General features: G+C 41.6%; 1 protein-coding gene across 2 annotated transcripts; it reads left to right on the top strand.

The window, feature by feature from the left end:
- Positions 1-15,584: 15,584 nt before the first annotated feature.
- LOC147447986 (chaperone protein dnaJ C76, chloroplastic-like) lies at positions 15,585-21,971 on the top strand. 2 transcript variants are annotated; one of them, XR_015189663.1, is made up of 8 exons: positions 15,585-15,773; positions 16,215-16,380; positions 16,697-16,901; positions 17,119-17,225; positions 17,499-17,700; positions 18,335-18,561; positions 19,694-20,105; positions 21,118-21,971. XR_015189663.1 is itself a non-coding variant. In XM_086523879.1 (7 exons), the coding sequence occupies exons 1-7, from the start codon at positions 15,682-15,684 to the stop codon at positions 20,018-20,020; spliced, it is 1,326 nt and encodes a 441-aa protein (XP_086380005.1). In that variant the 5' UTR covers positions 15,586-15,681; the 3' UTR covers positions 20,021-20,228. The 2 variants fall into 2 exon arrangements, 1 of the variants encoding a protein (XP_086380005.1); XM_086523879.1 differs by lacking the exon at positions 21,118-21,971 and having other exon boundaries at positions 15,586-15,773; positions 19,694-20,228.
- The last annotated feature ends 3,140 nt before the right edge of the window (positions 21,972-25,111 follow it).

The raw sequence follows: 25,111 nt of genomic DNA, 5'->3' as shown, positions 1-25,111 counted from the left end.
TGCCCAACCTAGCATGGAGTTTAAGCCATGATCCGGACTGCATCCATAAGCACCTATCGACTAGTGCTACCTCTAAATGGGTGATATGAATGAAAGCAAAAATAACAAGATGGTGGGTGATTATATGTGTACATCGCATTGAGGATATATATATATATATATATATATATATATATATATATATATATATATATATAGAGAGAGAGAGAGAGAGAGAGAGAGAGAAGAATGGAGGGTGAAACATAGTTTACAAATACACATGAGAATGACAAAAGAGAATCTTTAAATTACCCCATCTAAATGAAATAGGCAACCATGAATTACTGCAATATCAAAATATGGGTATACCATAACATAAAAAATATATAAATGACTAGCATAGCACAGAACCCTGTCTAGGGATCGACCGGTCCATCCATCTACTTCCACTCTACTACTGACAGAGAGAATTTCACTTCGCAGGGAGCGAGCCAGAACACCTCCAACCTACTTGAGCTAGACATAAGCTTACGCCGACGCCGACGCCGACGCCGACGCCACTTTGCCTCCCTCCATGAACCTGACTCTGAAAGGATCCCAAATACTAGGAGGTGGTAGGGAACCAACACCAACCATACCAGATTAGGCATTACACCTCTTTGATGCCCAGCATCGGGTGTTTAGGCAAAGCCAAGGCAAGATCCCTGATGCGTTAGCCATGCAGCTATGACATCGACGATTGGCATCGGCTCGACGCATCGCTTTTGACACCGATTTAGGTGGCTACAACTTCGGCATTTTTTTTATCGGCATCAGCTTCAAGCATCAATGACTACGACATTGACAATCACTTTTGTCCTGTGGTGGCGGAAGATGGCATCAACCAAGTTTTTCTCGGCTTGGACATAGCGAGATTGATTTGGCTGTGCTCTAGTGCAGCTTTGCCAGCAACTACCCTCCCACATGCTCATTTGGAGCGGTTTGTCTCTCTCCAACAATTTCCCCGACATCCTCAGCATCTCGGCTTTAATGTACCAAGAGACAGGCAAGTGAGAGTGGCATTGGCTCTCCTCTAGCCCGCATTCAGAGCGTCTTGGCTCTGCAACATCTCCTTGCCAAACACCCCCCCCCCCCCCCGAGGACATTTTGGCTTCGATGGTTCCCCAATTTCTAGCTTCGACGGCACATACTGATGCATAGCGGCTCCAACGGCCCATTCCGGAGCAATTTTTTATGTAAAGTGGCAATCAGATGGCAATTTTGACCACATGCAGCCTGTTGATTGTGCTTTGTGTTTGGTTTTTGATTGACGTGTTTTTTGATCGATGATCTAGTGCACTAGATTCGCAATGTTTTGCTCACAGGTTTCACTTTCTTGTAGTGCAGACTATGTATGATTGTGTGGGGCATTCCATAGAGAAATTTTTAGCATGATTTTGTGCAGTCTCATGCTATGTATGCATTTGCGCATACATCTTGAGCTAGGTATAGCTCACAGGTACCAAGTTCAGAGGTTTATAGCATTTTAGGACAGGTACATGTCCATAGAGCCACTCATTCACGAGTGAGCCAGTTTGTCAAGCTTCTAGCAGTGCATGTATACCATTTGTGGATCTGTTTTTTGAGACACTAAGTGTCTGTTTTCATGCAATTTTGGTGAGATTTTTTAAGTTTTTACTCATTTTTCATGGAGAACTCTATCTGTTTGTCCCCAGATTATCGCCATGTTTTATACATATTCGCCGTATACTCTTTGATGGTTTAGTGGTCAAGTTTGACTCCCACTTTGATAGGCTTTTTCAGCTTGGACATAGACTAATGTCTTGTATCCACTCTCGTAGGAGTGAGGATTGCATATGCTTATGTGGCTATAGATTACAAGCAGTCACATGTTCTATAGGGTTTTTGCACATTTTTGCAGGTAGTTATCTTGTGGGATGTGTTTTGAGCTAGTTTGCCCACTACTTGCATATATGGTTATGCACTTTATGCTCGGTTGAGCTGTTTGTCCGAGATTGTGTGCTTGCAAATAGCAGATTGTGGAGCTATTTTATGCATACATGAGCATCACTTTTGATGCGATTGATCATGGTTTTCATGATTGTGTACTGGTCGAGTGATCTCCCACTTTGTTACCAGTTTGGTATAGTCTATGGTCGAGATTTTGCTTGAGGTTTTGCTCAGGTTATAGGGGAGACTTTGCCAGTTTTCTCCCAGGATTTCTCGCCACACTTTGGTTTATTGGAATCCATATAGAAAACATGTGTGACAGTTCAGAGTCGGCAATCATGACTCACGAGATACGGCGGTCTCATAGTTATCAATAGATGTGATGTTGGCATTGTGGTCACACAGGGCACATTAGGTGCCATTGTTTTGGACATATAAGGCCTCAATGGAGATCTATGTGTGGTGAAAATGAGGTTTTGACACATGCTAGAGTGGTGGCTTCATATTTCAGTCACAGTGATGTCATGTTTACCTTTAGCCTTCCTCCTGCTTATATTTCTTTGAGAGGTGACACTTCTCCATTTGGTTGCTAGATAAGAATGCAGTTTTCCATGTCACACCGCATCATGAGTGGTTTAGCAATTTCTCTAGTGGGAGCTTTGGCTGATGGTTCGACGTTTGACATAGCAGGTGGTGCAGGAGATATTTGGTTGTCATTGCCCAGTGGTGCATCATATATGCTATGGCATGTGCACTATGTTCCTCAGCTAAGATAGAGCTTGATCTTAGTGAGACGATTAGCAGATTATGGGTGTAAGATAATGTTTAGAGAGCAGTCTTTCCAGATGTATTGTGGTTCATTAATGATCACCAAAGGAGCGCGTAGTGGCTTGGTATATCCTATGCATGTATCTGAGGTTTGAGACAGCATGTTCTCAATTTTATTGCTGGCATGCTTTTAGTAAGGGATGAGATGTGTCTCATTTGCAGGTGAGCCCCACCATGCTCACGAGACAAGAGCATTTAACTATGCATGACGTGCTAGTAGACTCTGTAGAGATAGAGGTAGAGCGATAGTGCTCTAGTGAGACACATCAGGTGCGGTCAGAGTTTGTGAAGGCAGAAGTAGAGCAGGTATGCTCCCTAGAGACACGGACAGAGATGATAAACATGGAGTTCTTTGATATACTCATGCTAGAGGCTGATGAGTTGATGCTAGGATGCACAGTCGTTGCCTATGGGTGAGAGGGATGTAGCCATCCTAGTGTTGGCATTAACACATCCATATGCGATGACTAGGATGCAGTACATATCGATAGCACAGGGAAGGCTAGGACAACCAGACTTGCACAGATTAGCGGTCGAGCGTCTCATGTACGACCTACTAGTGTCGAGGCCCAGTCTAGCAGCTGCATTGGGAGAATTTGCAACAGGGATTGTCAGTCGTACAATGTGACTGACACTAGCATGATGCATAATAGAGTTTTGCAGACCATACAGAGTTGTCTGTAGGATTTACATGCAGGCTCTTGTATAGGTACACATGCTTGGCTACCACTAGAGCCGATACGGCTGCATGTAGATCAACTCAGCGAGCCAGTGGGCATAAGTTGAGAGAGTCTCTCACTTGTTTTCTTGTACATACTAGTAGTTTGGCTAGTAGGACCCACTTATTGGCACATTCACCTTTAAGTGGAATATTGTTGGGATAACGTCCTTTGTGCCTTGCCTGGCCGCCCAAGCTATGGGCGCCCACCCACTAACCATGACTTTATTGTTGTACATATATCAAGAATAAGGAGCTCCTCACTTTGAGGCTGACTCCACCCACACACCTTGAACTTCTTCTCCTTCTTCCTCTTCTTGCTCGCACCACACCGCACGCATTTTGCACTATACGACACTCTTCAAGATCACCTCTACAGGAGAGGGAAGGATGATCAACTATAGATGTGTGCCACAGAGAGCGAATACATTTTGATTCTAGAGCAAGCTCATGCTGGACAAGCAGGTGGACATTTTTCTACTATAACAAAACTGCAAAAGCAATGTTTATTGCAGGAATTTGGTGGCCTACCTTGTTCATGGATGTTGCAGCTTATGTAAAAAGATATGACAAATGCCAATAGACAAAGGTACCTATGTGAAGAGATAAGATATCTCTACTACCAATGATAGGGGCAAGAGAATTTTCCAAATGGGGAATAGATTTTGTAGGACTTATAGCACCTCTAGTATATCATACATATACCTAGTACATCATAGTGGCTTAGATTATTTGACCAAATCGGTAGAAGCAAAGTGACACAAAAGAATGATGCAAGGACAACATCGCAATTCTTGTATGAGAATATCTTTACAATATATGGACTACCAATCGAGATAGTTAGCGACAAAGGGACTCATTTCCTAAATGAAGTGATAGAGTTCTTGCTAAACGAATTCATGGTAGTTCATTGCAAATCAGCACCCTATCACCCTTAAGCTAATGGAAAGACTAAGAGCACAAACAAAATCCTATGCACAGTGCTCACAAAGATAGTAAGTAAATCAAAAGCTGATTGGGATCAAAAGCTACATTCAGCTTTATGGGCGAACAAAGTGGCTTACAAAACATAAATTGGAACAACACCTTTTACCATGGTGTTTGGTCTTAATACCATGTTGGCCAGTGATTTCTTGATTTCAACGCTTAGAGTAGCCAAAGACTTAGAGTGGACACGTCATCAGCTATCAGAGTGGTTAGATGTTCTTGAGAAGCTAGAAGAGACACGCTTAAGAGCTGTCACATGCATATATGCCCAAAAAAGACGCATGAAGGAATTTCATGATTAACATGTATTTAATAAGGAGTTCAAAAAGGGAGATTATGTGTTAGTCTACACCTTGAAATAACACTCCAAGAAATTAAAGAAGCACGATAATGTCTCATTTGTGATTCATAACATATCATCAAGTGAAGCCATAAAACTTGCTATACTAGAGGAAGAAAAGATGCCCAATTGGGTCAGTGGTTGTAGGTTGAAGAAATATCATTTGCCACCAACCATTGGAATGCTAGAGAAGATCCACAAAGCTACTAAAAGGAAGAAGAAAACCCAGGCTAATAAAGTTATGGCTCAAGAGGAAGATAAGTTGCAGATTTTAAAGCGCAAAGAACAAAGAAATTGCTTGCAAATTCCGTTACAACCAACAATGGCACCTCCTCAAATCAAATCAATTTAGATGGAGCATAATTAGCTTGAAGACATGGATGTACGCATCCAACCACAACTTCCACATGGATTGATAGAGCTAATGTCATCAATTATTCTACCCATATCTTCTTAGTTGTAGACTAACACATTATTCGACACAAGAGAAAGAGATAATGTCATCAATTATTCTACATATATGAAGATGACACATACACTATTATTGACAAATCAGATAGTGCTAAAGAATGAAAATTAAGGGAAGATTGTCAGCTTAGGCCAAGTCAATATGTCAATCAATATCCATGGCCATCAATGCCCACATCAATTTCGTATCATGGAAGATACAGATCTCAATAAGGCAAACATACTAGGTGTTCCTTGGATGCAAACATACAAAGTAGCTCCAGATTTTCAAGATGATGCATTAAAGTTCATACTTTACGACACCTCTTATGTCACTCCACTAGCAAAGAGTGATCAGACCTGGTAAGTACAACCCATTGCTGCGGCTCCAGGGAAAGTGATAACACCTATGCCTTTATGACATTTCAACAAACAATCAACAAGGCAGGGATGGGTAAAGAAATCAACCATGGCCAACAAACCTAAGAAGATATGGGTACCCAAGGCCAAAAATCCAAAGATAGCAATCAAAATGAAACGACATAGTCCTCCTACACAATCTCAACAACCTCAAGCAGTTGTACTTGGCAGCGCAACCAAAATGATAGTCAAAATCCATAGCAAGCCCACCCGTGTCAATGGATTCCAAAGAAACCTCAACCCCAACCCCAATTAATGCAAACAAGTTGGCAATGGAGATCGAAACTACAGATTCGACACCCAACTCAGCTATATCCACCAACCACAACAATAAAGTGCAAGTGGGTACCTAAGCCGCCAAAGACAACTAACATCACGACACGAGTACTTCCAAAACCCTTAATCACAGAAAAAGAGTGACATCTTCAAGCACTTTTGTTCAAAAAACATAGTATAGATGAAGCCTCTACTGTCAATATCACTGAACAAATAGTTCAATATCCACATATTGCATAGCATAGTGTTACCCCATGCATTTTTTCCATTGGCATAATAGGGCCACATTACATGGCCTTGAATAGACACAGTGTTATCACACATGACATTGCACGACCTTTCGTCCGAGATGACTTAGAATGCGAAGGGGACGATAGAGTCCTATAGCTAAGCTATTGCAAGATGATGAGCTGGAAGATGATGAGAAGTCATGTGTACATTGTATAAAATGTGTTTTTCGGTTAATTTTTTGCTCAACTTTTGCTTTTTATTTGGTTTTGACCTCTTATTCGGCATATTAGTGAGCCATACTAACCAAATTATAGCAATCATGGTTCCTTGACTGAGAGCATGTATATGTAAGTGTAAGGGATGATTTTGGCTATTTTTTTGCCAAATAATTAAATTTAATAATTTCTTTAATTTTTAGTTAATCAAATAAAAAATCAATAAAAACAACCCAAGAGAGTTGGTATCAAGTTTTGAAAGCAAACACCAAATCAATATATCAAGAGCTTTGAGCATAGCGAGTTTCGAAAGGTTTGGTGCAAATCAAATTTTTGGGCCACTGGTGCTGACAGAAAGATAAAAGAAGGTCCAAACTCAAAAAGATTTGGGCAAAATGATCAATAAGTTATTTACTTCAAGGCTACATCATCAATTTTCAATTTGGTGGTGGAACATGTATCACGATCCATGTTTCTCAACACCCAAACTCAAAAAGTTTTCTCTAGGAGACTTCCTCAACCCACGCTAGAGCACTGCAACAAAAACAACAAGAAAAGGAGACTAAGCATGGATCATGATCCCTGTCCCCAACTCTCTCAAACTTAGGGCAAAACTTGTCGCAGTTCGAGCATATCCTTGGGAAGCCACCCCTAAAATTTGGTTGAATTTAGACATAGTTTGACCTAAACCCCCCAAATTCTCCCAAAAATCTGATTCCAAATGCCCAGAGCAAGAAATTGGTGTAAAACCAAAACGTTGGTATCCAATAACTATGAAAACATGCCCAAAATCTATCCTACAAATTTTGTATCATTTGGCTCTAGAACATGGAGACCGCAATCTATGTCCCCAGATGCCATTGCACCCCAGATTTTGATCCATACATAGCTTAGTATACCTATAGTAAAAGGGGAACAAAGGTTTCAAAGAAATCCACAAGTTTGGATGGAGGTCAAGAGAGTGCACCTTTAGAGACTTCAAGCAACAGAAATTAGAGTTTTCTCAAAACCTTGAAGCTTAGAACCTTGGAAATATTTTATATGACTTGAAGAGTCAAAATGATTTTTAAAAATGTTGACAAGGTCATGAAACCTAGCACCATGGGTAGAAGGGTCCATCAAAGTCAGATTGTGAGAATTGACAGGAAAATGGACATTCAAGTGTTTTTCATCTTCAAAGCATCTGACTAGGGAAGCTTAACACCTACTAACCATAGGATTTCAACAAAGATGACATTCTATGTCTAGTGGCTGATTGACCCCTTGGTGAGGAATTTGATTGTCTCTCATTATTTTCCATCCCCATGTCTATTTTCTCAACCTCGGTTAATTTTGGTTTGACTTGCCGTACCTCCTCTTCCACGCACACCATTGTGGCTTTGACTGACTCTTCAATTCCCTTCTCAGTTTCCTCCTTACCAGATACTCTTTCTGTGGGCTTGCTCCCTTGAGCTTCTGAAAGTTGTGGCGACAACCTTTGGAAAGCTGTGGCTCTAGACATATTCTTAGCCACATCCTTTATGATCTTGGCTGCTAGAGTTCTCTACTATTGTGACTCATCAACCTCCTTAGACTTGCCCTTCGCTTTCTAGGAAGCATGTTGCTTTTTCCATCTCCAAGCCTCACCGATTTGTTTTGTTTCATTCACAAGCCATCTAGTATATCCTTAATTACCACTCCAGCACTTTATGGTAATTGCTCTCATCGAAATTGGTTCAATTGGTTTTTCTTTAGACCCTTCTAGTTTCACACCGTTTGGACACTTGGCTGCAAAGTGTCCATACTTCCCACAAGTGTAGCAGCTGAAATTTCTCAGCTCTACCTTGACCCCTATCATTATTGCCCTACTATCTTCCTCTCCTTGGACCATTACAGGTAGTAGCTGTTCGATTGAGTGTAGGAGCGGGAAGAGAGAGTGCAACAGAGAAGAGAGTACACAGACATAGGTGAGGGTGATCCTTGACCTCCTACACAGCACACACAATGTTGAGATAGTGTGTATAGGCTTGTAATGTATTATCTATACAATTGGATAAAAGAAACTATAAGTGAGTTAGTGACGGGAGTTAGTTGCGGTCGGTCGGACACGAGCCGACAAACCCAACAATCTCCCACTTGATGGCCAAGGTGGGAGGCCAAAAGAAAGAATGAGTGAGGACTACATCTCACCCAATGCCCATCAACTCATGACATTGCTGAAACTGATAGCTGGAGAGACTTTTTGTGAGTGCATCCATTGTGTTCTCTGACGTCATATGAATCTTCACCAAGTCAAGATTTTTGTTTACCAAGCACTCCCAAGTGAAGTGATACCACACATCAATGTGTTTCATTCTCGAATGAAACACGGGATTCTTGGCCAAAGCAATAACACTGTGATTGTCATAATAGTGAAGAACTGGAAATTTGTGCTCCCATCCAAGATCTCCCACTAGGCGAGCAAGCCATATAGCTTCCTTGCATGCTTCACTCAAAGCGACTGTAGTGGAAATCGACGTACAATCTTGAAGAACGGATCTCCAAGAGATAGCAGAACCAGCAAATGTGTAGATCCAACCTGTCATTGATCTACATGTATCAACACAGCCTGCATAATCATTGTCCACATATCCCTTGATGGATAGATCTCCACGACCATAGCATAACTATCTGCTGTGCCACTCAAGTATCTGAGAATCGACTTGACAGCATCCCAATGCTTTTTACTAGGGTTAGATATAAATCTGTTGACAACTCCCACTGCATGTGCAATGTCAGGTCTCGTAGCCACCATGACATACATGAGACTACCACAAACTGAAGCATAAGGAACCTTAGCCATCGCAGCTTTTTCCTCAGCAGATTTGGGACAATCGTTCTTGCTAAGTTTCAAATATGCAGGCAATGGGGTACTCAATGCCTTCCCCTTCTGCAGGTTGAAACTCTCAAGAACTTTATGCACATAATCCTTTTGAGGTAAGTATAACAATCTCTTCTTACGATCTCGAGTACTGCGCATACCCAAAATGTGATTTGCATTTCCCAAATCTTTCATGTCAAACTGACTCTTCAGCTTCATTTTGAGGTCAGTAATGTCCTTCTTTGAATGACCAGCAATGAGCATGTCATCCACATAAAGAATAAGCATAATTAGCTTTCCATTGGGTTGTCTTTTCACATAGATACATGGATCCTTAGTACCGCGCTTATAGCCTTGGGAACGTATAAATGCATCAAACTTTTGATACCATTGTCTGGAGAATTGCTTCAAGCCATAGAGACTTTTCAGAAGCTTACATACTAAATTTTCCTTGCCCTTTAGCACAAACCCTTCAAGTTGCAGTATATAAATCTCCTCGTCAAGATCTCCATGTAAGAAATTTATAATGACATCCATTTGCTCAAGCTCCAAATCTTCAGTGGCAAACCAAGCAACAGTCTCAGTGTCATCATCTTGACCACTAGAGAAAAGGTTTCTTAAAAATCTATACCATATTCTTGCTTGAAACCTTTTGCCACTAAACGAGCTTTGTAGTTTTCAACACTAGATGCAATCTTCTTCTTGTAAACCCAATTACAAGGCACTGCTTTCCTACCTTTTAGCAATGGAACCAATTCCCAAGTTTTGTTTTTCTGAATACTAGACAACTCATTTTTTCATCGCAAGCTCCCACTGAGTCTTATCCTTGGCTAGCATGGCCTCTTTGTAACAAGACGCCTCACCACTATCTGTCAACAATACAAAATCCAAGCCAAAATATATCCCATGATGGAGGTAATGAGCAAAGCAAAAAGATAGCTTTCATCTCATCATCAATATTCATGCAATACGCGCATATCTAAACAAACAAAGAGTCAAAATCATTGATATGGCTGGCAACGCTAGCAGACTCCTGCATACGAACAATTTTTGCATTAAGAAAACTTTATTGCTAGCCGTATCCTTTTCATAGGTATTGCATAGCTTTTGCCATACCGCGTAAGCAGACTCACATTCCAACACAAAAAAAGTAAACAAATTTGGCAAGATGCAATCTAATAGTAGACTTGCATAGTTCATTCAGCTCATCCCACTGAAACTGAGTCCATTTGCTCAGTTCTTTCCTTGTACACGATAGGCAATTTTATCTTCTTTTGGACAAGAACATCTTTCATTTGATTTTTCCAAAGAGCAAAGTTTGTGCCATCAAACTTCTTTATGTGATAGATATCACGCTCTTTAAGCGACATCTTGGCAAACTATAAGCCCAAAATCTCTGGCAAAATTTCGACAGAATCTCCTTTGTTTTTGGGAGAAAATCTCAACCAAAACAGAGACCAAAAGTGCCAAGAAATGTAATCAAACGCATAAGAGGGTATCTTTGACCAAATAGCAAGAACGATTGAGAGTACTAGCTATGCATAAACTGTCAAACTAGCATACCAAAAGCCATCATGGCTAACAAGAGCACGTAGTCCTCTCTATACATATCCTATGGTGAGGCCACGAAGGGGGATCTCCAGCTGTCTATATCACCGAAAGTATCTCCACATTTGAGAATACCCCAGCTTAAGACAACCTCACCATGACCCTCTCAACGTAGGATATGCAACAAACGTATAGCCAAGTCTCAAAAATGGCTATCTTCCGAACTAAGTCTCAAAAATGGCCGGGACTGCCGTACAAGCCAAATATGGCTCCACAAAAGCATAGGATGGCCGTATCCACAAATAACGTACAGACCTCACTGCTAATCACAAGATATGCGCACAAACAGACGCCAAAAAAAGTGCAAGAAATATGCCAAAAATTTTCCACCCGATGAGAACTCTGGGAGCAGACCAAAATCGTGGTCAAATCCTGCAAAGAAACGCTCTCAAAAGAGCATACTAGTGATGTACATAACAGCCATAGCGTATGGCAGATCAGAAAAGATCATCAAATCCCAACTCTAGAATCAATTGTGCATAAAATAGTCTAGTCAAGCAAGCTTGCTAACGACCTAGACACATAAACCATGCCAAGATTTCAATGCATGAAACCTGTGTGCATAAAGCTCCAGAATCACTACTAAAATGCTCGTAGAAGATAAGCTGTGTATCTTGTCTAATGTCGAGCAAACTATGCCAAAAAATGATGCATAAACAACCAAAATCTGAGATGCAACCACTGCAAAAACTATGGCACCTGTAAAGCTATGTATGGCTGAGAATTTCATCCCTCTGTATGCATGAAAATAGTATCCCAAATAGCAATCCAATTGGCTGAATATTCAGCTCACAAAGGTGTCAAAGTATCCTGCAAGTGTCTCGCATAACGGCAAGACAAATAGGCAACTGCAAGATATCTACTGCATCTCATGTATGTGGCCATGAGCGGACCTCAAACAAGTGCTACCAACTCTCTGAGCATCTGACCACACAGATCATACATTGTATCCTCCCACCTGTGAGAAAACTTGCAGGCAATACCACTCTCACATCCGAGAGCAAACCATGTGTGGAATCCTCGACACACAATAAACATCTGCTGCTATAGAAATTTCAGAGGTCAAAATCAATCCAAATGGACATCACCATTGCATTTGGAGCGTGCCAAAACCCTAGGTTGTACCCTAACCTTGCATAAATCGCATACCGTATGCAAAAGTTATGCAAAAAACACCATTTTGGAGCCAGAAAATGATCTGCGAAAATGAAGATCTGCATTCTTCCTACAAGTATGGCTGCAAAAAAAAGCATACACACTTGCAATACACTCTCCTCTCAAGCTTGGGAATGTCCCTCAAGCTTTCATGAGCACAGATCTAGCGGTTGCTCACCAATCTCAAGCTTCCACCGAAAACGATCTCACCATAGCCGAAAGCTCACTTCTCTGTAGCACTCCATCTCTCACAAAGCCAAAGCTCGGATACCAATTGTTGGGTCGAGTGTTGGAGTGGTAAGAGAGAATGCGAGAGAGAAGAGAGTACGCAGATATAGGTGAGGGTGAGCCTTGCCCTCCTACACAGCACACACAATTTTGAGACAGTGTGTATAGGCTCGTAATATATTATCTATACAATTGGATAAAAGAAACTGTAAGTGAGTTAGTGACGGGAGTTAGTGACGGTCGGCGGGACACAGGCCAGCAAACCCAAGATAGCCTCATTATCTCTAGTACTAGACATTCTATCTTACTTTGGTCCTTTCGGTTTGTTAGTGCGATCATTGATACATCTTTCCTTTTTCAAAATGATGCATCCGAATCTTACCATTATTCCATACATGACCAAATCATCAGACTTGTGATCTCTATGATATGATCTTGGACATTTCGCAATCTGTTTAGACATTGACTTTGTCCACAATCCTTTCTTCTTGGTTTTTGACTAATCATCTTGAGTTGGGCTGGACTCTGACTCCTCTGTTGACGACTCAATGTCACATGAGTCCATTCTCCCCTTATGGCCCTTCTCTTTCTTGGCATGTTGCTTTAGTTTCAACACTCTTTGCACAAGATCATTGAACTTCTCTGTTAATGTTGGTACCTCCTATTTCCTGAGCTTTTTGCTTCTGAATCCACTGAGAAACCAAGCTTGCATTCTCTTTTTTGAAGGAGGCTCGTTTAGTTGCCCGGTAAGATCTTTTATCTTCTCAACATAGCTTTTGATTGATAGATTACCCTACTTAATCTTATTTAGTTCACAGAATCACATAGGATATCTTCATCACCTCTATTGTCAGTATACTCTATACGACATTCCTTTATTATCTTGCTGTACCACTTCCTTGCTACATCCTTAAAGGTCCATGGAAAGCATTCTTCCCATTCATCCTCATTAATATGCTTCAATTCCACGTATTTCTTGAATGGCGGTATGTGGAAATTGGGATCATCTTTCTTTCCACCCTTGAATATAGGAGAACAATCTGATGTCGTTGGAACACTTTGCATGTCTAGTCCTATGATGATGTGGTTTGTGGTCCAGGTGTCTAGATTAGTTGCCTTGTAAGCTCTTCTATCTTCTCAACATAGCTTTTGATTGATAGCTTACCCTACTTAATCTTATCCAGTTTACATAGGATATCTTCATCACCTATATTGTTAGTATACTCTATACGACATTCCTTTATTAGCTTGCTGTACATATTGAGCTTGCAGGGTAAATAGTGGTAACACCACTTCCTTGCTACATCCTTCAAGGTCCATGTAGAGAATTCTTCCCATTCATCCTCATTGATATGCTTCAATTACGCGTACTGCTCAAATGCCGGTATGTGGACATTGGGATCATCTTTCTTTCCACCCTTGAATATAGAAAAACAATCTCATGTCATTGGAACGCTTTGCATGTCTAGTCCTATGATGGTGTGATTTGTGGTCCAGGTGTCTAGATTTTCCTTTTGGCTCAACTTTTTGTCTCTGGTTCTATGCTTGCTTTAATGATTAGTGTCAACATCCCACCTGTCATTTTATTGATCATCTATCTCCGTGACTTTTTCCTCCTCATTATTCCTCTCAAATTTCCTATGTGCTATTTTTTGACTCCGTTTGCTCCCATCTATTTGATCTTTCCCTTTTGCCCTTATCTACTTTCTGAGACCCGTGCAAGTGAGAACATCTCTCAACTCTCTCTGAAGGCCTTCTCCTCGACTGAGATGAGTGTTGAGGACCCACAGGTCCCTCAATCACTCTCTTGTTGAGGTTAGCATTCGTTTTGTCATTCTCGAGGCCAGGTCCACCGTCAAAGCCAAGCTCCGACTCTTCACCCATTATGCTGATATGGTCTTGTTCCTCTGCGAACACTGTGGTCGATCTCCTCCCTCTTCCTAATTGTCTGGGTAGCATTGTGGACTTTAGCTAACTCCAAACTCCAACTAGAAGATAGGTTCCCACCCACGAGCTTGAGCTTACTACCATGATCTCCAAAATGAAATGAGATGGTCGCTTTTTGACAACTATTCTAGGTTGAAGACTTGGAGTTAATGATTAGAACGTATTAGACTTCAAATAGTACGAGAATCAGACAGAGACTGAAATGAAAATGAAAAGATAGAAATCAAATGAACAAAGGATTGAAATTGATGTATTCATATACTGGAATAGTACAATTGGCATCAGATTAAGCTACAAAAGAGAGCGTAATGATTACTAGAAGCAACTGATCAGCGATTACAAGAGTTGACTTAGACTCTAGAATGACTGCCCAATGATCAATGAAGAAAAAGGCAACCTTCTGGACAAAAATCCCAAAGCAAAGAAGAGATGCATATGGTGTGAATGATAGCCCCAAAATGGAGTAATAGGTCCTATTTATAGGTACTTGATTGACTTCATGGCAAATTAACCTCAAGAAAACTAGAATGTAGCATGAAAGGTTTTCAATGGTGGCAAGAGAAATGTGATGGATAGATGGGAGTGATCATGCCTATTTCAATGGAAACCAAGCATGATTCAACACACCACCACGCACATAGTCAAGAGATACACACGGAGATGTGTGAAAAGTGGAGACAAGGACCATCTAAGGAAGTTGCAACATCCCCGAGGCTCATCTAATATAGTAGTGGTGTTGCAATGTACATAGCATGGACAAGAACCTTCCAAGATGGATTCATGGTTTACCTGGTGGGAGGTTCACATTGCCCATTTGGGGTGGCATTGTGACATTCATTGAAAAGAGCATTGATGGACCCAACTCTCCATGCACAAACCTTACTGAAAACAAGCATGGGAGTTGGCCAGTGGGGGAGGGATTCAAGAGGCAGATATCTCTATACGGTGCATGTACCAAAGGTCTAGAAAATGCTACTTGCGAAGCACCAAAGCAATTTGTTACTTGCAAAGCGAACACATGTGAACATGGCGTGAACATTGAATTGGCCCTTCCTCTAGGACTGATTGCCGTCACCTTTGTATATTGTTGTGCTCTCTAGATTCCTCATACTAAGCCTGCAATTTTTACACCATCCTCTTATAGGCCCTCATTAAGCAATGGTCTAATCCCTCCATAAAAGAGATTCCTGTTAATAAACTCCCAAGCAAAATTGGCACGGCCTATTCCCTCCATAAAAGAGATGTCCAATAGTTATTAGTGACTACCTAGGGGGCCTTATTGGACCCACTCCAAAAGTGACGAGGCCGGTCTCCCATACATCTGGACATTGTCCAGCGGCCATGGAAATTTGGAATGCGTGTCCAAGCGTGCGTGACACCATCCGGCGTGCACTTTACACGGAAAAATATCTGGGACGAAATGAGCACACAAAATGGTGAACTCCACTGGAAGACTACGTAGGCCTAGCGCGTACTCGCATTCTGCGTAGGGCGAGGGAACGGGAGAGACGCGATGACATCATGCTCTCCTCTGCTGCCTAGCTCCACATTCCACACTTCATCTTCTCGAGGCAGACCTTTATGCAGAAAATGGGCTCTCACCAGGTTTCTAATTCCTGCAATCGTCTGGTTTTGGTTGAATTTGTGTTTTTTTCCTTAGTTCTTGATTGAATTGTCACTTCTTGCTTTGCCATCGATTTTTCTGCTTATTGGGGCTTTGTAGCTGTGTCTTACTCGGGAGAATTGGTCTTAAGCATTATGGGTCCGTTATGGGTCGGTCCTTATGCCTCTTATGCAATGTTTTGTTGACCTAACCTTCTTTCTCAGACCTGTAGTCTGCGTGCAGATCGGACCTTATGCCTTTTTGTGGAATGTTCCTTTTAGCTAACCTTCTTGCTTAGACATGTAGTTTGTGCATGCATCAGTTCACATGTGGTTTGTGTGTCTGAGCTTACCTTCTTGCTCATACATGTAGTGTGTGCATATTAGAGGAAGGGTTCGCATACCTGGTCGTGTGTATCAACAAGAGTTTTTTTCCTGCTGTAGAATCATTGCCCACGCCTCCTCCAATCGTATGAGCTTGTCAGCAGATGCTACTCACAAGGATTATTATGAGATTCTTGGTGTTAGTGTGGATGCTTCATATGAAGAAATTCGAAAAGCATACCGCCTTTTGCAGAAGAAACATCACCCGGATATTGCTGGCCCTGAGGTGATTTATCACCGCCTTATACCTGCATATGTGAAGTTGTGTGACTGCATAATCTCGTTTGTGTCTGTGTGCGTGTGTGTGTGTGTGTGCATTTTGTCAAGAATCAGCTCTCAATTTTCCAGATATTTGAATGAATCAATCTTTTTTTAAAAGTTTTGGGTTAATGTTTGTCATGAACTATAATACTTCTCACCATGCTCGAAATTTGACCTTTTGTAATGTGCTTCTGCTTTACCTTGAAAGAGTGTATGCATCCTTGAATGCCTTATTAAGTGTAACTTTGGCAATTCTAGTAAAAGAAGCTTTGTCAAAGCAGGGCCATCCCATGACCTTGCTATTAAATGAAGCATATCAAACTTTGACAAGCGATGAATTGCGGCACGCATACAGATTTTCCAGTTTCAATGCAGGCACAGTTCGCAATGAGAGTGCAAGCGGGCCTTTCACTGGCTTTGCTTACAGTAGTTGGAATGGACCTGACCGGCCTCAGGCTATATTTGTTGATGAAAATTCTTGCATAGGTATAGACCTTACCCTGTTTATAAATTACACCGATGACCTTAAACACCCCCCCCCCCCTCTCCCATTATACCACCACCCCCTTCTCTCTTTCTCTGTGGTTTGGTTCTTGTATGCTTCTAACATCTCAATGGCCTGCCGCATACCCAAGTACCTTTTTCTCAAGTTTTTTTTTTCCCAGCTTTACATCTTCTTTGACAGTCATGCTGCTATCAACAGGTTGCAGGGAATGTGTATTCAATGCCAGAAGGACGTTTGCAATGGATGAGGCATGCGGGACTGCCCGAGTGACATCACAATGGGCAGATTCAGATTCTCAGATCAAGGTTAATCATATCTCCATCCCTCACTATTTCACAGTTTATGATTCTAGAGTTCCGGAGTCAGATGTATCATGATAGCAAGATACAAACAACTAATATAGGTAATGACATCTACTGTGTCTCTTGCATTTGTGTGAATGTGGTTACTGGTATCAGCTACCTACCAAGATTTTTTGAAAGATTATGTTTTTATGTATTGCTGTTGTTCTTTTTCTCAAAAAAAAAAAAAAGGCTAGCGACTGCTTGTTTTTTACTTACGGGAAGTTTGATTTTTAGGTTGCTTTGGAAGCATGTCCTGTGAATTGCATTCACTATGTTGATAAGGAGGACCTGCCCATTTTGGAGTACCTCATGCGACCACAGCCCAAGGCTAGCAATGGTGTTTATGGGGGAGGCTGGGAACGCCCAAGCAATGTTTTTATGGCAGCAAATACGTTTAAGCGCAAAATTAATGCCAGCTTCAAGTCAAATGATACAGGTAACTAAAAATCTCTTAGAAAGAGGTCATCACAGTGTGTAACGCTTGACATAGATTTGTAAGTATAGCTGAGAACATGATAGGATTGGCTTTGGCCTTCAATTTTAAAACGCCATATAAAGACCATTCGAGGTTGGTTTCGTTTCTATTTTTGTGTAAATATAGCTACTCTATCAGGAAAAGTTCTGTAACTGTAGTTTTTGAGAGATCTATCACTCATGTAGTAGCTAATGCCGGAAGGTTTGGTCTCTTAGGCTTGCATTAAGGCCCCTGTCACACGAGGGCGCCCGGACACGCCTGAACAAGCAAAATTGGGCGCCCTCGCTGTCACACACAGGAATGTCCGCTATTTTTGTTTATGGGCAAGGGGCTAACCTCGGGCTACAAAAGTCTCTCGCAGGTGCAGCTTCCTGCCAGTAGTTTTGTGCCAACTCAAAGTCACACATGTCCAGGCGGACGTGTGTGACACAGGCCTAAGATACTCCTAACTTTTGATTTTATTACTTGCTGGCTTCATTTTGGGAGTGTCTCCTGTCATCATTTCATTTTTTCCCTCTATTTCTTGCATGTCATGTGCAATCTCATGCTCGATGGTTGTGTGCGCTGGCATGCTTCTAACATGACTTGTTCACAGCAAGCTGGCGAACTGAGACACCAGGTCAGCAGAAGGCACGAATGGATGCAGACTTCAAGATGAAAGCAGGTGCATTTTGGTGGCTATGGTCTTGGGGTATGCGGCGCCCAGAGCCCAACTCCAAGACTAAACACGAGGAAAAAGCTAGGGACTGGTTTGGCTTATTTGGGCGCTCCTGTACCTCAGATATCTTCAAGTTAGCTGTCAATTCGAATGAAGCCCCTAAGGTTGCTCTCATATGGTTCTCATTGATGTTTGTTTTTGAATTAGTGTGAAGAAAATGAAGTACCTGCTTCTTGAAGCAGTAAAGAGTAAGGTTTTGGTACCGTTCATTGAAGCCAGGTTGGATTCATACATGAATGATGCATGATACATCTACAATGCGAATGGAAGATTCGTAATTAGGGATGTGCTAAGCTTCATGATACGTTTAGCATGTGAATGAATGAGTAGGAATTAGGGCCGTGATAAGCGTCAGTCGTACTTTGGCTCTTTTAGCCATTGACAAAGCTTGTTATGCTCGTCTCATACCTAGTGTGAATACTAGCCTTTGAGTTTGTATATGCTTTCAAATTTCAAATGCCATTTGTTATTTAACGCAACTAACATGTTTCTTTTATTTTGTGAAATATTTGAAATATTTAGGGATACATATGATCCAACTCCCAGGCTTGAATCATATTTGTTTTGTCCTTTATCCACACGTATATGGAAATATAAAGTGTATGCCCTAGCTTAACATTGTAAAAGGGGTACATAAAAGATGCTCTTGAGAACAGATAACCTCACATTGTTGGCATATTATCATCTGGGCCATGGAACCAAAATCTGAACATTGAAAAGTAAGCCTTATGTGCTACTTAGAAGTTCCCTTATTTGGGTAATGTATTTGGTGCCTTCGACTACACTCATTTTGCAGGTGAATACAGTGTGAGAAATTGAGAATGCCTTTGAGGTAGAGTTTCATGATTCTTGTGCCTTTGGAATTAAATTTGAGAATTGATTGAAAGCTTGTACTGCTAATTGTCACAATCTCCTTGAGTGCTAATGGCTGTGGTGCTGGTGCTGGTGTGTACTCTTTGTGACCGGTCTCTTAATCAAATAGATGTGGCTTGGAGTTTTGCTCTTTTAAATCATTTTTAGTTGCTTCTATGTCCTTGAAGCCAATAAGACGTTTCCATTGAGAGTGGCCATATTTTGGCATATGTGCATAGGCTCTCTAGAAGATGCCAGATCTTCAAATCATGCAACTACTCCAAAGAAAACCATATAGAGATTCTTGAAGCTAGCAAATTGTTTCTACTTGATTGTTCATTATCTCCATTCTATTGAGCTCGGAATTTGATATTATGTTTGCAGATTGTTGAGGTTGTTCAGGAGTGGGCCATGACCTTTGCCTCATCAAGCGAACTGCCTTTGCCTCTTCCCTTCAAAGCAGATGCAGTATCAAACGGGGTCCAGTTAACATTAATCTCTGCAAGTAATGGTATTGTGGAGTCCAAGGGCTCCTTGCTTGTGACAGTGAAAGAAGAGGAGGATGGAATGTTTCTTACGGTAGAGCGGGCAGGTGTTACTGGAACAGGTGCCTTGCCTGGCGAGCGTACAATTCTGCAGCATCTAAAAGACGCTGTGAGTGGACGTGAGAAGTCATACAAATTCTATCACATACCTCGAACATCCACATAGATTTCATCGCCAATGCCAAGGATGTATATAGTGGTTCCTATGGAGGTGATGTGCAACTGTAGATTGTATCTATATTCAGGAAGAGGTAATGTACAAGTATAAAGCGTTAGTGTAACTACAGTTCTATTGAAGTTTTTCTTTGTATAGTGACGTGATAATGAGGATGTAGTCTTCATCACATTCCAAATTAATAGTGTGTTGGCTGTGCTGTGTGTTTGCCTGCCTGTGCTTATGAGGGTTTGTTTGTCCTAATTTGTGGGTGTGGGTTGCCTTGGCTCCTTTCGGCCTACTCTTATATTGGAGCTACATGGCTTCGTTTTGTTATCTGCTGCATCTGAGTTGTCGCCCTCCAGGCAGTTAAGAGGGCGGCTGCTGGAGAGTGCTCCCCTGGTGGACATACTTTATCTGACTTGTGAGCTGTTGCAGCCTGGTGCAGGTCTACTGATAGGTCCATGAATCTACTGAGGGGTAGAAGTTGCTTTGGCCACAGCCATCATGAGACTAATAGACTAAGTATCTTCTGCAATCATTTTTTTTTTGGTAGCTGCCAAGGCACCTCTTACCCTTCAAGGAGAGGCTTCCCCCTGGCCTTTATCAGTCATCCTTTTGTCCTTGGGTGGTGCTTTCCTTTTTCCTGTTTGTACTGGCTCTATCCTGTTTAAAGTCCGGTCCGGGTCTTAGTGAGGCTAAGGCCACTTTACTCAAGCTGGTCTCACACTGAACTTCTCAAGGAGGGCCTGCTCTTTGATCAATTGAAAGCCCGGAGCTCTTCTACATGTAGACTTGTGCGCTACTGCACCTTATAAAAACTGGCTTTGCTCAAACTAAGCTATTTTTTTACTACTGTAACTATATGTCAGGACACTATACTTGTATGTCTGGCAGAAAAACATACTGTGCATGTTTTTCAAGTTTTGCTTCTGAAATGGAGTTTGAACACGATGGCCACATTGTGCACAGCTCTTTTTTTTTTGTTTATTTCAAGAGGATTTTTTAATCAAGAAATGTTTTTATCTTGTTCGGAATTAAGTAAACTGGGAGCTTTAATACGTTCTCTTTATAAGCCGGTTGAAAAAAAATGGCTTAAACCCCTGCAGATTTGGGCATGTGCTGTTTTCCAGCTGTGGGATCAGTGCTCAGAAAACCTTTTTTCCGTTCAATCAAATTACCTGCTTCCGTGGGGGATGGTCGCCAAGACAAAATGCTGCGCACTTGGAAGCTTGATCACAACTCTCAATGAAGCTAATCCATGCAGTTGGCACCGGTTGGTTGAAGGAGGCTCCACCAAATTTGGGCAGGCCCATGGTGCTGTCCAAATCCGCTATGTTTTGGGCTGGAAAGACAAAGCCGAACATGTCGCTAAATATGGGCAATGAAGAGGTGCCATCCAAAACTCCCTGAATTATGGGACTGAGCTGGAAGCCATGTAGGATATGCTGCTCATGATATTAGCCTGTGCGTGATCTCATTGCAATGCCCATGCCGTGCCTTCCCATCCCCAGTGCAGGTCCCAGGGGCCTTAACAAACTTGTCATAATGTTTTTGAGCTCGCCTGTCACGGAAGTAAACCCGGCTGAGGATTGCAGATGATGAAACAAGTGCAAGGCTCTTAACCGCATCTGATTTGACAAGAACCCTTGACTGCTCGAACCATTGTCCCACCTTGCCTCTTGCCCATCCAATCCCTGTTGCACTTGCCATTAGCCATGTCAAGCCCGTGTTCCTCTTGCCAAATTTTGCCCTAGTGTAAACACAACATTTGACCTCTCTATCTCATGCGCATTCCCTTATGAAGCAGCCCCCCATGGCTCTGGGCTTGCCGTTTCTGAGGGCACATTTCGAAAGTGCTTAGTGGTCATTAGACTCCTTGAGTTTGCTCAGCTTGTATACTGTTTCATCAATTTGCCAAAAACTGAGAATCCGAAGAAAATAAGGTTTCTGTTTCCTTCTCCATGTGGCGATCGTCCGAGTCCGATTCTATGCACACATTTTCATTCGACTATTGGAAAATTAAAAATTACCACAGACAATGCTTCCGTCTGCATTTTGACGGCCTTGTCTATTTTTAGATGTGAATTAGAGCTTTAGAGCACAAAACTGTCCATGGTGATATAAGCATAGTACTCTAGCATGGCATTTTAAAACATTTCTTTAATGCTTAAGATGCATGGTGATTTACAGGATGCCCCACTTAACGTATTAACTATATACTGGTACGTTCTCCAATTTATTGGTTGGAGTCTGCCTAGATGCCATTTGGTGCAAGCTCTCTTTTCATAATTATCCATCAAAACTGAGATGCATGGATTTGAACCCTCTAACAGATCGTACAATAACCCTATGGGTGCTAGCCTAAGCCATCCGAATGCATGCCCATGTTGCAACAAACGATTTCACTTACTTTAAAAAATATATATTCCCCTCCTCATGACTTGTCACAGCTCGCTCCACCTGTGTAGCTCCAGTGGCTTCCCTCCGTGTCCCAAGCCCCCACGCATTCTACTCCCTCCGCCTTGTGGTGAGGATGACTCTATCGCCAATGCATCCCAATTGTTGCTTGAGCGTTCTCAAAAACCTTCCTCGAGCTATTACCGTTTTAATTGTTGAGGACATCGCCTCAGATTCATGCTAGTAACGTTTTTTTAAAAAATCGTTGGCACATAATGGCGAGAGAGAGAGAGAGAGAGAGAGAGAGAAGAAGAGAAATTTAATGTTGTAGGAGAGAGAGAGAGAGAGAGAGAGAGAGAGAGAGAGAGAGAGAGAGAGAAGAGAAATTTAATGTCGTAGGGGGGAGAGAGAGAGAGAGAGAGAGAGAGAGAGAGAGAGAGCTCACAACATAGAGAAGCTTGGGTTCATGCAGCTAGGTTTGAGGTTCAATGTAATCAACCAAAAGGAGAGATAGAGGAGCTCGTGTTCATGCGGCCATGTTAGAAATTAACCAAAATCCTTTGGTCAATGACATTGCCGTCTTTATGCAAACGTTTACGATAATGATTTACATAAAATATCGGATGAATATGAGAGAGCGTACGCAAAGAGTGTGCAAACCATAAATTTGCTTCAGTATCTTAAAAGGCCCACATTATTAACTCGATATTTTGGTAATGTAAGACATAGTCTTGAACATACCGTACAAACTTGGGCCATTAAAACTCTCGTCGGACAAGTACATAAATTTTCTTTACACTTGGGTACCCTACACTAGGGCTGTCATGTCATTCATAAATAATTTGGCGCCAAATGTATGTGTCTACTGGTACACAAACTCTCTTCTTGTGGAGCAGGTACTCATCATTTATGGAAAGATTCTTTCATCTTTGTAGCCTCACTCGAAAAAGGAGAATTGCTTGTGGAGGAAAAAGACATACTGTCAACATTGGACTAAGAAGGAACCTTTATTTTCACATGGCTCCATACCTTGGAGTATGCATCATCATGCTCATATTTGCCCTTTAAAGATTCCAAAGACTCCCTTTAAAGCTCTGTAAAGAGAAGAGTTGATTTTAGGCATACAACTACGAGCATCAACTACCACATTGTATCGTTCTTGATGATAGTGGAGTTGTGTGTCATACTCTTGAAGAATTTCAACTCACCTAGTTTTTCGACCCTTCAAATCGGTTTGCTGTGTAACTCAGTTTTACTTTCACGGTCGAACACAATTTTAAATTGAGCCCCATACAAATAATGTCGCCAAGTTTTCAAAGCAGACATTATTGCACAATAAGCAGAGTAATTTTGTTGTGCAGCAGCAAGTTTCTTGCTTCCAAATATAATTGGCCTTCTCTCCTGCACGAAAATAGCATGACACTACAACAAAAACAGGTGCCTTCAACACAGATTTCGACGCGAGCCGTCCAAAATTGCGTTGAAATCTTCGTTCTTGTGAAATCGTCAAAATATGCGTCGATAAATCTACATTGAACTACGCATATTTCGACGCTCATATCGACGTGTATTTCGACCATCATATTAAAAAAAAATATATTGGACAGAGGACAGGCAGCCTTGCCTGTGTCCAATGAAAAGATGGACACAGCCACAGCCAGATTGCCTGTCCTCTGTCCAAGAAAGCGAGTAACACAAAAATCAATCGTGCTCCCGTAAAAATTTCGGCAGAGTTCCCTTTTTAACATAAACTTTTCAAAAAATACCATATGTATACGTCTCCTACATGATATCCATGTAAGATCTCACATGAGATTTAAGGCACAACTTAATGGAAGAAATGAAACGAACTTTGTACAAAATCATAACCATAACGAACTTCATATATAATGAACTTTGTGCAAAACCATAACCATAACCATATTGATTAAAACCATAACGATAACGATAACCATAACCATAAAGTTAAACATAACCATAAACAAAACAATAACCATAACGTCCATAAACATTAAACAATAACCATAATCATGTCTATACAAGAAAGAAACACAAAGATGTGTCTGTGTCTCACAAAACATATATAGAAATCCATTGATGACTCGCGTGTCACAACCTGCACATAAAGGGATAAGTCACAAAATTAGTATGATATTACTTCACATATTCTTAATTAATCAAGTCAACTCACACATATTATTTGTCTCGATCAAGCGTCTCACCTCAATCGATCAGCGAGACTCTAAGGTCTCCTAATCTACAGGCTTTCTTGCGGCACTTCATAAATGCCTCTCGAATATCATCTGTCTCCTCTTGGCGTGTCGGGGCTCGATGCATTGCAAGATTCTGCATTTATACAAAAATAAAAGTAATTATTAAAAATACATGATTCATCGCTCTTGAAAAAAAACGTCATAGCTAGGATTAGATTGGAAACTCACAAACTCATAGCGAAAAGTGTCGAAGCCTTCGCTGCCAAAATGAGATGTGCCCCTGGTCGTCCTACGTACCTTCGCGGTGAGAGTTGCTGTCTGAACCTCGTGTCCGCTGTCTGCTCATCCTCCCTGATCTGCAGCCACGACTCGTGTGAATTGTCCGAAGCCTTCGGCGAGCCCTGCCTGAAAGCCCGACGAGCTGCATCTCGACGATGTTCTACGGTGTCCCGTGCAACATTCGTGATCCACCTCTTCGGAAGCTCCTCTG

Source organism: Adiantum capillus-veneris, chromosome 11 (assembly GCF_014529385.1).
Source record: "Adiantum capillus-veneris isolate H3 chromosome 11, ASM1452938v2, whole genome shotgun sequence".
In the NCBI taxonomy this organism is placed as follows: domain Eukaryota; kingdom Viridiplantae; phylum Streptophyta; class Polypodiopsida; order Polypodiales; family Pteridaceae; genus Adiantum; species Adiantum capillus-veneris.
Note: the sequence above shows the minus strand (reverse complement) of the source record. Positions and strands in the feature narration are given on the sequence as shown.

Coding starts and splice junctions, on each gene's coding strand:
- LOC147447986 (XM_086523879.1), top strand. CDS start 15,682: ATGACATCATGCTCTCCTCTGCTGCCTAGCTCCACATTCCACACTTCA. Junction 15,774..16,214: donor AGAAAATGGGCTCTCACCAG/GTTTCTAATTCC, acceptor TTCCTGCTGTAG/AATCATTGCCCACGCCTCCT. Junction 18,562..19,693: donor ATTCGAATGAAGCCCCTAAG/GTTGCTCTCATA, acceptor TTATGTTTGCAG/ATTGTTGAGGTTGTTCAGGA.